Raw genomic sequence first — 18,635 nt, 5'->3', positions numbered from 1 at the left:
TGTGTGTGTGTGTGTGTGTGTGTGTGTGTGTGTGTGTGTGTGTGTGTGTGTGTGTGTGTGTCTGTGTGTGTGTCTGTGTGTGCCGGTCTTTGTGATGTGAAAAGAAGGTCGGTCTGGACAGATGGCCAGAGAGGGCATTAGCCCTGAGGTGCCGTACACATCTGACAAACACACACACGTGTGCTCCAGAGCCCAGATCTACTTTATATGGACCCTCGTGTCTGCAAGAAAAGACCTTGTGTACCTGGGCGCTAGATATTTCTCTCTTTTCTTCACTTTTAGCTCCGTGAGTCTCTGTCTATTCTTCCGGAGGGCTCAAGCATTCACATATCAATGTTTGGCAAACACACACACACACACACACACACACAAGTGATGGTACAATATAAAAATCTGACTGTACAAAAATACCTCGGTGTAAAGTCCAAATATTTATTGTGCTATTTAAAATGACAATTGATGACTTGGAAACATGCCATAAGTCAAACGACCTAAAAATCCCTTTTATGAAATGAAGTAATTGCACCAGATGGACCTTGACACCATAATATGTGAGACAGTTTTCTATTGCGGTAACATGACATCGATTATAATGTTAAATCCCTAACACAAACACATGTGACATCTGAAAAGGTTTCATGTGTTTGTGCATAATTAATTTTTTGAAGGAATTATTTCATCTAGATTGTTTTCTAAAGAACATTTGCTGTGACAAACTTGTTGTGCTGTGCATTAGATGTTAATAAACCTTTGCTGTAGTTCAAACTGTCAGCTTTATGTATAAATGTTGATATAAATCAACTGGACCGTTGCTCCTCTGTCTGCCTGCAGCTTGCGTCTCTCTATTGTCTGTAATTATTCCCTTTTCACAATCTCTGTCACCTGACGTCAGTCCAGAACAGCACATCACATCATCGTCTGACAGTACGTCTGTTGCCACGGGAAACCTCTCATTAAAGCAACAGATCTCCATCGTTCTCCTCCGTCCACCTCCTCTCCTCCTGAAGCCGTTCAGATGAATCTGCGTGTGGTGGAAAACATCGGCCAGACCTGCAGGGGATTCACACAATCTCTTCAAATTCAAAGAACTGCTGGATTGAAAACAGAAAATGGACAAACACAACAGGCAGCATGATGTCAGAAAGAGTCTTGAGTGGATGAGTTTGAACAGAAGGAACGCAGCATCACGTTGAACATCGTGGGGAGAAACACGCTAACATCAGACTCGGTTGAACTCGGTTGGCGAGTCTCGTGTGCGCTTGAGTTGTCGAATAAAAGTAAAGTATTGTAGATCAGGCACTTATTAGGTTCCATCTTTCTCTTAGAAGGTAGCTGTCTATGTAGGCTGTAGAGAGCAAAGTAGTTTACTCAGGTTTGAACCAGAAGCGATAAAAGTGAGAGAATGTGAGGGGTGAGATTTATTCTAAAGGTTACACAGCTCAAAGTGATCAAAGCGTGTCGGACAGCGAGACACTGTGTGTGTGTGTGTTCGTAGCTAGCAGGCGGTCAGTCACTATTGATCAAACCCACTGTCACAGCTCTCTCGCCGTAGGTCTGTGTTGTGCTATTTTTGCGAGCCTGTAATTTTCCAGCGCTTTTATATTTGCAGCACTTGCTGGAGTTTGTGTATCGTCTCAGATGATCAGAGACGCCGCAGACACGGAGAAAGAGATTTATCTGACAGCTGAGAGGATTATTTCAGTCTCTCTCTGTGCATCAGTCAGACGGGTGAGATGTCCCGCTGTGTCCCATGATGCCTGTGGTCAGTCGCTCTTATTAGCACGCAGACATCCGGGGGGAATATCCTCCGCACAATCCTTCATACACGTCTGACACATCTGAGCAGAGCAACAATTCCATCTACTTAAGATTTCAATGATGTTCTTATGATGTTCTGACCGTGTCTTGATAACATACTCAGTTTATTATGCCGGGGAAAGTGGGGGCTTCACAACGCTTTTGAGATTTGGGCCATAGAATAAAAGGTCAATAAATATTGCTTATTTGCTGCTGTCCTTCTGAAACCTTCTATCTCCATATTTCATGATTTTAACTTTTGCCAAACATCTTTGTTTGCCACTGGGTTTTGTGAATATCTAAGCAATATTAAAAAGCGCTTGACAACTTTGACGAAACGGCATTTAATAATTTAAAACGTCCCACGTATTTTACGGAAAGCAGATTTTTATATACAAGGTTATGGTTGGGACAGTGACGATATAATAAAACAAACTTTTCATAGGTGACATTTTAAACCCCCACTGTGTGAGAGAGAGAGAGACAGAGAGAGAGAGAGAGAGAGAGAGAGAGAGCGAGAGAGGGGTTGTCAATCACTTTTTAATATAACTTATATATTCACAAAGCCCAGTGGCAGACAAATAATTTTTGCAAAACATTTTAATCACGAAATATGGAGATTCTGGATTCAGAAGGACAACACCAAATAAGCACAATTTAATAAATTACCTTTAATCTATGGACCAAATCTTAAAACCGTTGTCTAGCCCCCACTTTATTTACATATACTTTATTTTTGATTTAGATATACTTTATTTTATATGTCATTCTATATTTATCCCTTACTCAGCACCTTATTTTAATTGTACTCTTATTTTTTTACTTATTGTGTGTATTTTGTTATATGTTCAATGCTTTCGCAATATTGTAAGAACACGCAGTCATGCCAATAAAGTACCATGAAATTGAGAGAGAGAGAGAGAGAGAGAGAGAGAGAGAGAGAGAGAGAGAGACAGAGAGAGAGAGAGAGAGAGAGAGAGGGAGAGACAGAGAGAGAGAGAGAGAGAGAGAGAGAGGTGGAATGGAGCCCAGCATAACCAGCAGGCAGGTAAAACCAAAAAAGATGAAAAACTCCCGGAAAAAGCAGAACCTACAGCAGTCTCTCTCTCTCTCTCTCTCTCTCTCTCTCTCTCTCTCTCTCTCTCTCTCTCTCTCTCTCTCTCTCTCTCTCTCTCTGTGTGTGTGTGTGAAATGAATGAATGAAGCCTGTGGTTGTGAAGCGGGTCTGTAATATCACACAGGGCAGAGTTTCAGGCTCTTGGTATTTTATGAGAATGGTGCACGTCCTAAGATCTTGACTCTGACAGCTTATAGTTCTGCCGTTTCTCTCCGGTCACCATCTGAAGACATTCAAATCCAGTCTAACAGAGAACCTGTCCAGTACTGAATCACACATATCACAATCCACTGATAAGCAGACCTGTCCTTGGACGATTATTTAACATTAAACATATTAAAAATATATATATGTTTTTATGTTTTCAATCCAACTACAAACAAGAACAGTCAGCAAATAGCTTGAAGCTTTATAGAGAGGAATTCACTTTCGGCTTTCATTTCTACTGTATATTAGGTTGAACTTCGGCTTGTATTAAATATACTCAATAATCAAAAATGAAAACAGAAGGATGCATTTGACTAAATATTGCAAACCACAACTGAAACACCTGGGAGGTGCTCGGATGAAACAATGGATGTTAGTCTATATAATCTATCAAAAACATGATCCACTGCATTAAACCAGTCTTGACAATATATAAGAGATGCTATAGAGCTGCAAACTATCAAAATTTTACTGGAAAAAGTAGCTTGTTACTGTAAAAGCAACACAATTGACAAAAGAAAAGAACATGTGAGCTACTAAATAATGCAGTTCCTCCAGTGGGGTTCATTCGTCGGGTGAGTTTACCACAAACGCTGGTGTCAACTAACCTTCAGCTTCGAAAACTTTCAACTACAACATCAAGAGCTCCGAAGATCTTCTGAAACGACCTACAGCCCAAAGAGAGAGAGACAGAGAGAGAGAGACCCTCAGGCTCAGCTGGTGTTGGTCCGATAAGATGCTTTGCTTTTCTTCCAGAACCGGTCTTTGTATCCTGAGAAGGAGAGCTCTAGCCGCGAGCTGGATTAGTGTCGAGGTCTTTGTTTGGTGCATGATATCTCCTCTCGCTTAACAGGGATTTGATCCACTCACCTACTTCGGGTGGTCCGCGAAGATACACCTCTGGATCTCCTAGCAGGGTCACTGAGAGCTATCAAGTCTGGTGTGAAACACAATCAAACAGAATCAGTGACTGTAAAGAAATATACTGTCTACAGCCCCCTATCTTTTAAATCATCATGCAACAACAGTAGAACTGAAAATGATGTTGATGTTGTTGGATTTGTGTTAAAGTGTTTTTGGGAGTCCTAATGTAAAGCTGTTAGGGAACAGGGCTTGATTTTCAGGTGATGGATAGTGAACAAATAGGAAGTATTCTAATAATGTGGTACCCTTGTATGTGTACTGTGTAGTCTTCATATTATTCGGCACTAAATTTCCAGCCGGCATACTCACGGTTGAATGAACGTCATGGGTCAACGTGAATGACCATTGGGTTTTTTGATCATTTAAACAAGGTTGAAATGGCGACGTGGTTACCCTTGGTCAAACCCTTGTCATCTTCCATTCCCTTTATGAGCCAGTTAACACCCATCACTCATTAAGAGAATCGGGACAACCCATTAAGACCATGCGCCCGGGCGCGCTGACCGTTCACCCGTCGTTAAACTACCAAAAGTTGAGTCAGACACGTCCTGAGTCCTGCGCCGTGTGCTTCGAACCATGTGCTAAGATCCTGAAAGTAGGGCCCTATGTCTGAAAAGTACACAAGAAGTGGACTGAAAGTGTACTTGTTTTGTTTGTTTGTCTTAAAGAAGTGCACTAATAACACACTTGAATAAACTTCTGTTTCTCAACCCTGGAAGCTACATACGTAAGTTACTTTCTAAAGAACAGTTCCAGCACCTCAGCATCCAGCCTCACGTCAGACCCCGTCAAACTCTACTTTACTCCTGATGACACCTAATGTTCCTGCTGTTCTCAGGTACAGATTGCATTTGACTACATTAACAAACTGTGTGTCCGCTCCGAGGACCGCTCGCTATGAAGATCTGTCCGTGTAAATCTACTGCATCGGCATGCGTGTGAAAAAAGCCTGACCTTTAAAGAGACATGAAGTGTGTCAGGTACTCAAACGTCGGCCGTCCCTCCTCGCTGTTGTTTCAGCTCCTCCGCAGTCAATCAGAAGAGTCGTAACAGGTCAACAAGTCTGCTGCATTTTAATCGACTGCTTGCCAATTAACAGATCCGCCTGAGTTCATCTGTGCTGCGTAATTCATTTAGCTGTGGTTTACATCTGACAGGAACATTTGTTAGAGAAACACACGTACAGATGGAGTGCATCTTCACAAGCAGACAAGTTCACAAAACTATCACTCCCACTGAAAGTCAACTGAATTATCATCTTCTTACGATAAAGTTAGTTTGTAAACATTTCAAAGAAATGTATTGTTGTGCATCAGTTAAAGGAGACAGTTTAGCCATTAATCCAAAAATCTATTATTCATCCTCGTGTGAAATGTCTCTGTGGTTTAGTGCTTATACCATGGAAGTCAATGGGGTTCGGGGTTGTTTGGTTACCAACATTCTTCAAAATGTCTTCTTGTGTGTTCTGCGCAAGAAAGAAAGTCAGACAGACTTGACATGACATGAGGATGAATAAATGATAAATGAATGTGGATCCCGTGAATCTTCAACGGGTTCCTTGTAACAATCACCATTTTAATCAGGTTTGGTCATTATTAAATATTCATAAACTTGGAATTATTGCAAGCATCACGTAGTTCACTATGGAAACGGCGTTAGTTTAGTAGCAGTTAACGGGTCTGATGTCTAATGTTTCTCGGTAATGAGACGAATGTGCATTTCGTTCATTTGTTTGGAACATAAAGTGAGTCTTCTCTAAATAACAAAAACTAGAAATTCAATCAATCCATAGATCTCCTAGATCCACATCCTCTAATGTGCAACTTAATGCATGTGATGGTTTGCACGTCTACCGCCAAACTCAAAATCAATAGAACATAGTTCTATATATGTGTGGTGTTCACGATCTAAAATACTGAATGACAGATCTCAAATGTGTTTAATGGGGATTTCCTGATGTGAATGATTTCAGACAGCTTTGATTCAGTTATTTATGTGTTTCAATCACAAGTGTGAGACACAACACACGCGCGTTTAGGAGAAATGTAGGATATTTCAGGTCGGCACCTGAATTGCTCCAGTGATTAAAAAAACGACACATCAGACGCATGACGTGTGTGTGCGTGACCTGCTAAACCCTGCATTGTTGCCTCAAAGTCTAAAATACCTACATTACAGGGACCGGTCAGCGGTCACACATACACACACAGAATGCCACATCCAGTTAAGTCATCTCACATCAGCCCACAGGCTCACCACCTGTTCTCTCTCTCTCTCTCTCTCTCTCTCTCCCTCTCTCACAGTTAATACTCTTCTCTAACATTAGCACTCACAATCTCTCTCATTCTTTTCCATGTTCTGTGTAAGGGACCCAATAAGGACACCTGTTTAACCGGAGATGCTTTGCATTGTTTTTCATTGTTTGTATGTTTAAGGCTGTAAATGTGTGTGTATGTTTGTGCGCTTGTGGGGTTTGATGAGCTCATCTCTCTATCAGCTTAAACAAAGCACTTGTGTAGAAATGATCTCTCTTTCCATTCAGACAGTGCCGGACGTCATGAAGTTATTCTATAACATGACTACAAATGACTGAAAATACTGAAGTCACCTTTTGTCTGGGATCAGGGTGTAATTGTTAAATAAATATGTGTGTGTCTCTCTCTCTCTCTCTCTCTCTCTCTCTCTCTCTCTCTCTCTCTCTCTCTCTCTCTCTCTCTCTCTCTATTGTATAATCAATATAATGTGTGTGTGTGTGTGTGTGTGTGTGTGTGTGTTTCTCAATTGCATGTTTGAAACAGTCACACGGTCAAGGACAGTTAACAGAGAAAGCTGTAATTATTGAATGAAGAGCCAGCGTGTCTCTGTCATTGTGTAATTACAGAATAAACGGCCGTGATTGATTCAATGGAATGTGAGCGATGCAGCATCTGCGCGCACACACACACACACATGCACACACACACACACACACACATGCCCACACACACACTAGATCACCGCACAGACAGTGTTAATGCAACACTTTTCAACACAGTGGATTATTATGGCGGGTTGATATCAGACACATTTCCATGTAATGCAACGGCCAGAGATGTGCAGCTGACGCATGTCTGCGCAGAACAGTTGAAACACAGTGCAGATGGAACGCAGGAACACGTCATGCAATATTCTTTCACATGAGATACTAATCTCTCTCTCTCTCTCTCTCTCAGGTGTAAAGCTCAGAAGCACATCTTACTCAAGGAAGGTGAGATAAAACACTTCTGTGTGCGTGGATGCATGACTGTTCGCAATGTGATTCACTACAAAACTTTACCATGGTAACCGCAGTTTCTTCCAAGATGCCATAGTTACTGTCATTGGGTCTTATTCATTAACACGAGACGACCTGATTCAGATGTAAATCCTGACGCTCTGAATGTAGAATCATTCTTATGTAAATCCTGTTTCATTTGGTACATGTATAATGTTTTTAAATGGTAATGTTTTCTATACAGTTTTTCTTTCTATAAATGTATTTTCTATAAACCTTTTTTATAGTTTTTTTTGTAACAATGCAAAACTGTCAAACGTGCTATCCTAGAAATGGCTTTTTATTGTTAAATCCCACCATATCGACTGTGATGACGAGAACAGTTTCAGGTGCCATTTAGACAGATACTCATTCTGCTTGTTTTTCATTGTTAAGGCTCACAACTAGATTTGTGTGGTTTCTGAAGGAAATGTTTTCATGACCCTTGTGTCTAGTAATCTGTAGTAAAGATTATGCACCGCACACATCTCTCAAATCAAAATCTAATCTTATATTAGTATTTACAATACTACAGTATTCTGATAGAAAGTTTGGTTACCATGGTACATTTACAGCGATGTCTCATCTCCTCCGTTGCCCGCGGGGAAAGGGCAGATTGCTGGGCTGTCTCTAATCAAATGAGCCCTGACTCATAATGAACTAATCACCTCATTACTGCTGGATTTATGATTATTCAATTCATTGACTTTATTGCACCTTAGTGAATTCAAATGAGTAGTTAAATTGATATTTGCCACAGGCGACATCTTCTGCAAATCAGGTGACGTAGAGAATGAAGCAAAAATCCTCATCAATTACTGGATTAAAGATGTTTATAATGCCAAAGTCATTCTGTAATGAGCAACAGTTTATCCGGCGGAGGCTGACGGTGAGACTGTTTAATAGCTCCATCTAGTGCTCGATTTAAGAACCTTAAGAAGGACGTGTTACACCAGAATACTGTTTCAAAGTGTAGTCTCACAGATGTGATCTCTGTATACATTATTCTCGTAGACATCAATGCCGTTAAATGCAGAGCAAAATTAATTTGTGAGAAAACGAGTCAGAAATGTGACGAACGTGTCTGTCATGAGAGTTTGAGAAGAGACGTCAACAGTGTGTCAGACTGAGCTCAGATTTCTCTCGTCTGCAATCAAAAGTCAATATTAGTGAAGATCTCAGTGTGAACCATGGATCACAAAACCAGTCTTAAGCAGCACATGATCATTTTTAGTACAAGCCAAAAGTACATTGTATGGGTTAAATGTATGCCAAAGTCATTAGGATATTAAGTAAAGATCATGTTCCATGAAGATATTTTGTAAATGTCCTACCGTAAATGTGAGTGGATGTCCTGCTACAACGCCTGTGATGGCCATTTTCTCAATATTTTGATGTTTTTGCTCCCTCAGATCCAGAGATTTAAAGAGTTTAAAGAGTATATACATCTTATATCAGTAGAAAGCTTAATTGTTCAGCTTACAGATGATGTAAAAATCTCAATTTCGATAAATTGACCCATAAGGATTTGTTATCCAGGGTTAAATTTCTCATCACATCCAGATGATTTCACCTCTACAGTCTACATTCATTCACACCTCCAGACTCTCCATGAGTTTCAACTATTACACTTTCATTTCATTCTGAGTTTATTTCTTCTGTTTAAAAGTTGAGATTTAATTGTACAACCGCATGTACAAGAAATTGAATATTATAAAAAGTAATGCCTCTGTCTCTTTGAAAGGAGCAATGTGTCCAGTTCAGCGAGGCGGCAGGTAGAGCCGCCCAGCGGTCTGAAGAGGGCGACGTCGACCCCATCTCACCAATGCAGCTGCCAGACTTCCAATGGAAACAGCAGACTGCCACCCCGGGGTCACGAGAGCACGACCTGGGCTCACAGAGGGTCACCAAACGTCACCGCAAACTTTTAAAGACCAGCCCGGTGGTCCGGCCACAAACAAACTCTTCATCCACAGCGGAGAGCCTTCAAAGGCTGTCCGACATTCAGGAATCTCGCCGGCGGATCATCAAGGAGGTGTGCGCCAAGTACCGCAGCAATATTTCCCGAACGATAACGCCGCACCACGTCTCCAGGATTTACGTGGAGGACAGACATAAAGTGCTCTACTGCGAGGTGCCCAAAGCCGGCTGCTCCAACTGGAAGCGGGTTCTGATGGTGCTGGCCGGCGTCGCCAACTCCACGCGTGAAATCAATCACATGGCCGTCCATTACAACAACCACCTGAAACGCCTGGACAGCTTCGACAGACAGGGCATCGCCAAGCGTCTGGAGACCTACACAAAAGTCCTGTTTGTCCGAGAGCCAATGGAAAGATTGGTGTCTGCGTTCAGAGATAAATTTGAGAGCCCAAACTCCTACTATCATCCCGTGTTTGGAAAGCCCATCATCTCAAAGTACAGGGTGAACGCGTCTAAAGTGGCTTTGAAGACGGGGAGCGGGGTTACCTTTCGGGAGTTCATCCATTACCTGCTGGACGTCCACCGGCCCGTGGGAATGGACATCCACTGGGAACCCGTCGACCAGCTCTGCAGTCCATGTCACCTGCATTACGACTTCATAGGAAAGGTCGAGAGCTTGGCCGAGGAGGCCAGTTTCATTTTACAAAAGATCGGAGCCCCCGACAACCTGACGTTCCCCTCGTTCAAGGACGGGAACCCGAAAGCGGCCAGGACTTCAACTCAGATCACGCAAGGTTATTTCGCACAGCTGAACGCCTCTGAGAGACAGAGAGCATACGACTTCTTCTACATGGACTACCTGATGTTTAACTACACCAAGCCCTACAAAGACTTGTACTGACGTTTTGAACTGCTGTGCACACCGTCCATTCAGCGCTGGAATCTGTTAAGACTAATTCACATCTCTGGTATTTCCCAGAATGCCACAGTCACGTCGTTCATAAATGTTAATGAGAAATAGCTGGATTTTATGCTTTCTTGGCAAATGTTATTGAACAGACTGCCAAACTATTACCAAAAAAACTGACCCGTATGTACAAATGTAAAACGACATCTCTTATAGAATAGCACCAGATGCCAATTGTCGAAGGCAACATGCAATGTAATGCTGCACACGGTATATACTGCACAGTATTTCACTTTGAACACAGCCAATATTTAATTATTTGACGTATTTTAAGTAGAAAAAAGATTCTTTACCAGTGAATTTAGGGTCTTGTAGCTTTCATCTAAAAAACAAACTTAATAATGTGTTTTTTTAACATACAGTACCATAGTAATACCATGCTATTCTTTGACAAACCTTGGAGTGCCATGTAAAAAAAACAAGATTCAAGAATATCAAGTTCATACCATCAGATGCCATGGTAGCACCACATGCAAACGATGATCTATAGAAACAGCATCTTTTACATCCCTTTAGAAAACACACTCCATGCAAACTACACTGATATTTTCTGATAGAAAAATCTTAATCTATCTTTAATTGTAAAAAGGGCATTCAGAGGACTATATTTTTATATGTATTTGTAATATGGCTTTCAATGTGATCAAGGCTTTTGTGCAGACTTGTCTTTAAGTCACTCGTGGTGTGTCGGGCGGTTTATTTCTGAGAGAATATGACAAAAACCTTGCTCGACTTCTCTGCACTAAAACCTGTTTAAATGCTGTTTATTAGATGACACAAGGATGCGTGCGTGCGTGCGTCTAACGCTACATGTCGTTTATCTCTACACAAGCGAGTTTATTTAAAAACACAAAATGTGAAAATCCTATATAGAACAGAACATATTTTATTTATTTTATGCGAAACACGCCACTTAAGAGCTATATATAGGCATTATATACATGTGCATAGTATATTTTTATTTCATTTATTTTATTAGAAATATAGAGTAGATTTATGTCATACAGAGATATGATGAATTGTGCGTGCACTGGTGTTTCTCTGCAAATACGAAATCGGCTTTCTAAAATGAGTGTTTATTCTAAAAGACTACTTTCATCATCCCTCAGTTCCTCCTTATGAATATATAGATCTATATGACATCCCGCATATACAGTAACTGGTGAATGTAAAACCGTTGTTTGTGCAGAAGTGTATAAATCTGTATGATCTATAAGCCCTTTGCCTTATGTGACACTGCCGGTGTTTCAGGACACTGAAATCTACAGGTGCGTCCCTCCTACAGACTGAATAAACAGTTTGTCTTTTGCTCTTCGTGTGTCTTGACAAAAAGGTTTTTTTCTTCTTTCATGAGACCTGAAAGACGTAGTAGCTGACATGACACCACAACATCAACAGAATACGGGTTGTTACTCTAACAATGTGAGAATAATAAACATTTTATTTAATTCAAATAAAATCTACAATGTGTATTTCAAATATATAAAAAGATGCTATTGTTTTAATATATGAAGAGTTTGGTTCCAAAATGAGATAACAGAGTTAAAAAGATCACGTTTTTCAATATGTTAACATGTTTTTATTGTGTTTACTTTTATTGCGTTAGTTAGCTGTATTCAAAATAAACCAACTGTAGTTCGATTGATATTTATTGCAATGCACAATATCAAAAACATGATTTATCTCATTTTGGAACCAAACTCACATTATTATAATCAGAACAATGACTTGATTTGACCCACTTCCTATAATATTAGACCATAAAATCTAATATTATATAAAAGTACAATGACAACACACATTGAAACAAGACAAACGTTTGCGTATCAAAATGTTTATTTGGCCAAAAAAGCAACAAAACAGCTTAAAACAATGTGGTAACCCCCCACAGCACAATAGCAACCACTCAACACCATAGCAACCATATACATTTGAGTCAAGTCAACTTTATTTATATAGCACTTTTTACAATTTATCATTGTTACAAAGCAGCTGTACAAGAAAACATATTGAGTATAAGCAAAACATAGAAGGTTATGCAAGTCAAAATAAAAAAGGTGAAAACACACAAAACACTCCACGTACACAACCCGCACAAACACACACACACACACACACACACACACACACACACACACATTTAAGAGTAATGTGATTTTTTTGAGCATTTGTATTCAATTTCTAAAGAGCAAGGCAGCCACGAAATCTTTGCTTTGTTCTGTCACATAAAATCTGTGTGAAACATCAAACACGATTGTGATTTGTCTGACACAATGATCCTGGAATGATGTTAATAAGAATACAGAAACATAATTAATCATTCAATATTTCAGATTACTGATAAAACAAATTATCGAATAATGTCAAACAGAGATTTAAATAGGAAAAGATGCTGCAGGGTGGAAAGATTCCTGCCATGTTTAAAAGGTGAGTTTATATGTACACAAACACTGGCTAATGTGTTATGGAGGAGGAAGACCACATCATCTGAAGCAGGTGAAACACATCAGAGCATTTAACACTCTTAGCTGGAGAGAAATATCAAATTTGTGGAGACGTTTAGGGGAAGTTAAGAAAAGAGCAGGCAGGCGTTTTGTTTTCAAGGCTATTTCATCATTTCTCTTTTTGAGAAGTCATTGAGCTGTGTTTGAGATCTATATTTCTGCTGCTCAGACTGGGAGGACAGCTGGCTAGGTCATTTCATCTCCACTTAAACATTTGATGCTGGTTAAATGCTCTTTGAATTTATCAAGGATACAGCACAAAGCACATTGAACTCAATTGTAGTGACATTGCGCTGTGATCGAGTACACATTAAATGACTTCACAACACCTGCTTCAGATGTTTATTTCTCTTGAAACATCAATTCATAAATAAATCACATCGGATCCTATGGACCGATGTGTCCGCCTGCATATGAAGCTGGTCGTTACAGTTAGTATCATTTGCTTTGTGACTTTGTGTCCTGCACAATGACAAGAACGTGGAATTAAGTTTCATTAAGTTCTGCTATAGGGCACTTATGAGATTTAAAACGTGTTGCAGGGACATAATGCACAAAACAAAAAAGCAGCTTATTCACTACATGAATGAAATCAAATTCTCCGCTTATTCTATAAAACCTACAACGCGGGTTTGGAATGACTCGCTTTAAAGAACAGACTTCACTTCGGGGTGAACATTGCTTTCAAATACTGCATCATTGACCGGTATTCAGGGATAGGTGTATCCCATCATGCATCACGTTCTGAATATATCATGACACGAAGCCTCGTGAAGCTATGAAGCTTTTTTAATGGCAAGCCGAATTAGCTTTTAATAGTTCCCAGGATATGATTTTTTGATATGAACAATAGAATATCTACTAGTAACAATTGCTCTTTTTGATATCAGTAATTACATTTACACTAGTAAAAATGTGAATTCTTGATATCAACAATCACGTCATAACTTGTTGAAATGTGTATTCTTGATATCATGAATTATATGTTTTACTAGTAAAAATTGAATTGTGAATAAAAACAATTCATATCCTGAGAATGATTAAAAGCTTATTCGGCTTGCCATACTTTTTGGCCAAGCGGTTCACAAAAGGGTTCATTTCTCGAGGCTTCATTTGCACACAGTTCCATCTGGTGGCCAAAGAGTGTAAAACAAGCAGATACATTACAGATGTGTTGTCTGTGATACACCGTACTTTGCGCCAGTTAAGGCTCAGAACAAACGGTGAAGAATCATCTATTTATATGAATATAATGTGTATTTTCTGGTGATATATAATGATTGTATAAAATAACTGTGTTATAAACGTATTGGCTTGAAATGAATGGGGCTATCAAATGTGTGTAAATCAATTATTTGGTCATAATAAGCAGAAGGGGCAGTATTACAGTTTTTTCCAATTGTTAACACACAATTTTTCAAACTAGTCTGGTTTTATCAAAATACTTAACACAATTCACAATACCACACACCCAAACTGCAAAATACCTCATATATCCAGCAAAAGGAAGCACTGCAACCGAAACTACACATAGCATTATCAACATCAAACTTTTGCATGAAATGGCACACACTTCATTCATATTACCAGATTTTTGCCTAACCAACTACACACTGTTGGGCATAATGAAAAGCACCCCCATCTTCAGTATGCTTTGCCATAATCCTAAAATATCTCAGAAATATTTGCAGATACACACACATGCTGTTGCAACATTTTATTTTTTATTTTTTTCCACTACAGTAAACAAGTCAGTGCAACAAATGCACAGCAGATATATTTACATGGGACTGAACAAAAATATTCTTACAAAAAACAGTAAACTGAAAAAGAATTTCAGAAAAAATAAATTACAGTAAAAAAAGAGGCAAGAAATTTAATTAGGCAGCATCTTGCCGCACAGCCGGATCTGGTCACAACGCCTCGTCAACATCACAGGCAATATCTTCCCTTGCCAGACATCGAGGGAAGAAGCGTCTTGAGTGCCGGTCGTATACCTTCCACCACCATGCCGAAAAGAAATCTTCTATGGGGTTCAGAAATGGTGAGTATGGTGGGAGGTATTGCACGAGAAATGTTGGGTGGTCAGCAAACCAGTTTTGGACTGGGGCTGCACGATGAAAGCTCACGTTGTCCCATACTACAACGTACCCGTTTCTTTGATGGTCTGCATCATTCATACGCTCTGGTGGTATGAGAATGTTGTGAAGTCCGTCCAGAAATGTGAGAATATGGGCTGTGTTGTATGGTCCAAGGTTGGCATGACGGTGGAGGACACCATGCATACTGGAGATGGCAGCGCACATTGTGATGTTCCCACCACGTTGGCCAGGAACATCTATAATGGCTCTGTGGCCAATGACGTTTCTCCCCCTTCTTCTGGGCTTTGCTAGCTTGAACCAAGTCTCATCTATAAAGATGAACTCATGTGGGATTGCATGAGCATCCATTTCCAGTACTCCCTGAAAACAAAGAACAAAATCAGTCAATGTGGTGTTATCCAGTACAGTGGGAAACAATGTTGCATGTAGTGTACTGCAGTCAATATAGTACTAACATCCACATAAGCTCGTCTTAACTCTTTGTTTCTTTGAGAGTTTCTCTCAAATGGCACCTTATAAAGTTGTTTCATTCTGATTTGGTTTCGCCTGAGAATGCGAGCCAATGTGGACAGACTGACTCGTTGAATATTGTTAAATAAGGTGTTGTCTTGGATGATGTGGCTTTGAATTTCTCGTAATCTGATTTCATTATTTTCCAAAACCAAGTTTACAATGGCAGCTTCCTGTACCCCGGTGAACATTTGGCCCCTTCCTCCACCATGGTGTCGTCTCTCAGTCCTTCAGAAGATATAAAATAAAAATATATATAGGGCTTGGACAATGCAGCCTAAATATTTCCCCCCACAGTAGAGTACATTGTACAGGAAACTTGTACAGTTCATGAATGGCTGATGTCATACACCAAGTAAACAGGTGTCCCCCAACTGATACACTATGACATGGGGTATACTACATGTGTGCTACATAAAATTTTGGTTACATACCTGTTCTCCAGTCTAAAGGTCCGGATGACAGAGGCGACAGTAAAACGGCCCAAGTTTGGCTGCACTCTCTGTCCAGCCTCACGCATTGTCATCCCATGGTTGATGACATGATCTACTAAGGTTGCTCTGATTTCATTTGAAAGTGTTTGTCTTCTTTGGACATGAACTCCTCTACCTGCTCTACCCCTACCTCTCACTCTTCCTCCCCCTCTTATTCTCAACCTCCCTCTTCCTCTCTCTGCAATGTCTTCCATTGTTGTTGTAAAAAAAGGTTCTCACCTGTGGTCTTTTACAGTTTTTTTTATTCGCTTTGGTACTATTTTCACAAGTATGTGGTAAAACCTCACAACTGTTAGTACAAAACTCAAAGCAGATCATCAAAAAGACTGTTTTTTCAAACATGTAATCACATGTTCAATTGACAAAGTACAATGCACAAAATGACACAATCACTTTTTCACCACACCTAATCAGTGTGTCATCAAAGAGCTACCTTTCATTTGAAGTAATTGTCTTTCACAATGCAATGCCCATGATACTTTTGATATGCTTCTCATCTAATTTGGGTAAATACATTTGACCAACACTTAATCCAACTGATCTTAATGGTTAATCACTGAACCGTTTGGTAAACCTATATATTTTCATTTCAGCAATAAACAGTATATCGATTTTGAGAACTACAGAAATAAAATGTGTTTTTGTACGAACATATAAATTAACCACACATGATGAATACTTATTGCTCATTGATTTCAGATAGGGGTAACCACAATTGGTCATTAGATATACAGTAAAAGTGGGGATGTAAACACTGGCAATTTCTTTCAACATGGAGCAGGATAAACAACAAGGAATAGGAAGAGCTCGTGGACAAGGGATCCGTCAGAGAGGTGGGCATGGGCACCAACAGAGAGGTCAGACAGCCGGGCATGGGCACCAACAGAGAGGTCAGAGAGGGCACCAACAGAGAGGTCAGAGCATGGGCACCAACAGAGAGGTCAGAGAGACCACCAACAGAGAGTTCAGAGCATGGGCACCAACAGAGAGGTCAGAGAGCCGGGCATGGGCACCAACAGAGAGGTCAGAGAGGGCACCAACAGAGAGGTCAGAGCATGGGCACCAACAGAGAGGTCAGAGAGGCGGGCATGGGCACCAACAGAGAGGTCAGAGAGGTGGGCATGGGGCCCATCAAAGGGTTGGTCATGAGTTCTGGGGAGGCAGAACTGTTGTCTCTAACGAAGTTTGAGAAAACCGGTAAGTGTGGAGGATGTATCATATAACATTCACAATCAATTGTATTGCATGTAAATTCATCAGACATGTTACAGTATTTATACAGTATGATCTATTGACAGTATACTCTGTTCAATGCTTAGAATTGACAAAAAATCCCATAGTGGTGGCCTAGTGGTTCGAGTGTTGGACTTGTGATCAGAAGGTTGCTGGTTCGAATCTCAGTGCCAGCAGGTCATGACTGAAGGGCCCTTGAGCAAGACACCTTACCCCTGATTGTTCTGCAGTAATGTGCCACTGTAAAAAAAAACTACTTGTAAGTCGCTTTTGTCTGCCAAATGAATAAATGTAAATGTAGCCCGCCTTTTAAAGAGGCACCAGGTATCAATGAACACATTTACCTGGTGCCTTTTGAGACAAACAATGACCGGGTGAAAGGACTAAGGGCTGAGTATGTTCAGGTACAGCACTATATATTGTAGTACTGCTACTATTTGATGCATCACATATTGGAACAGCACTGTAAAAAGAACTAACCAAAATATATTTTTTAGAGGGTTATGGTGCTTGACGCTGATGTGAACCATCACAAGTACATTTTTGTTGATGAAGCGGGCTTTAACCTTGCCAAAACTCGTCGCCGTGGACGGAACATCATCGGCCAACGGGCCACTGTCCAAGTGCCTGGACAACGTGGAGGAAACATCTCCATGTGCGCAGCTATCTCTGAAGATGGTGTTGTAGGACGTAGGCCATTACTTGGCTCCTATAATGCTGCACATCTTATTGAGTTTCTCAATGAAATTGAGCCGGCCTGTCAAGGTGAAGGGGTCACCTATGTAATTGTGTGGGACAATGTCAGCTTTCACCACGCAGAGGTAGTTCAAGCATGGTTTCAGGCACATCCTCGATTCATGACTCTCTACCTGCCTCCATACTCTCCTTTCCTCAACCCTATTGAGGAATTTTTTTCAGCCTGGAGGTGGAAGGTCTATGATCGCCAACCCCTTGAGCTTGCCACCCTCCTTCAGGCCATGGATGATGCATGTGATGACGTCAATGTAGACCAATGTCAAGCATGGATTCATCATGCCAAAAGGTTTTTTCCAAGGTGCTTGAACAATGATAACATTCATTGTGATGTGGATGAGAATCTATGGCCAAATGCTCAAGACAGGCTTGATCCAAATTACTGTAATGTGTGCACTAAATGTTTTGTTCTCATTTTGTTACATTATAGAAAGTATACCTATGTTACAATTCTATCTGAAAAATAAAAACAAATTTGTACAAAAGATTGTAGAGGATGTGTTCATTGATCCTTCACTTGATTACACATAGGATGGATATTTTGGAAATTATAGATTATGTAAATGCAAGGTAATGTCAGTGTATTGCCTAATGTGAAACTGTGTAATCTGTTTTTTATAGTACTGTAGCATATTCATTTCAGCACTTCTAAGGATGATTTGAAACCTGTATCTTGCATTGTTTGCTGTTGGATGAACTGATTGTTAAAAGTATTAAACTGAAAGAAGATCATACTGTTGTGTTTCGGTGATTACAGTTTTTCTCAATTGTTTGCACACATTTTCTGAAAGCATGCCTCATATTCTCAGAACTCT

At 40.2% G+C, this 18,635-nt stretch overlaps 1 protein-coding gene across 1 annotated transcript; it reads left to right on the top strand.

The window, feature by feature from the left end:
• Window positions 1-7,269: 7,269 nt before the first annotated feature.
• chst8 (carbohydrate (N-acetylgalactosamine 4-0) sulfotransferase 8) lies at window positions 7,270-10,158 on the top strand (the record flags this gene model as incomplete). Its single annotated transcript, XM_079465499.1, has 2 exons — window positions 7,270-7,292; window positions 9,082-10,158. The coding sequence occupies exon 2, from the start codon at window positions 9,163-9,165 to the stop codon at window positions 10,156-10,158; it is 996 nt and encodes a 331-aa protein (XP_079321625.1). The 5' UTR covers window positions 7,270-7,292; window positions 9,082-9,162.
• Between the last annotated feature and the right edge of the window lie 8,477 nt (window positions 10,159-18,635).

This window comes from Barbatula barbatula (assembly GCF_947034865.1).
Source record: "Barbatula barbatula genome assembly, chromosome: 10".
NCBI lineage: Eukaryota > Metazoa > Chordata > Actinopteri > Cypriniformes > Nemacheilidae > Barbatula > Barbatula barbatula.
This window is presented reverse-complemented; position numbering and strand designations above follow the sequence as displayed.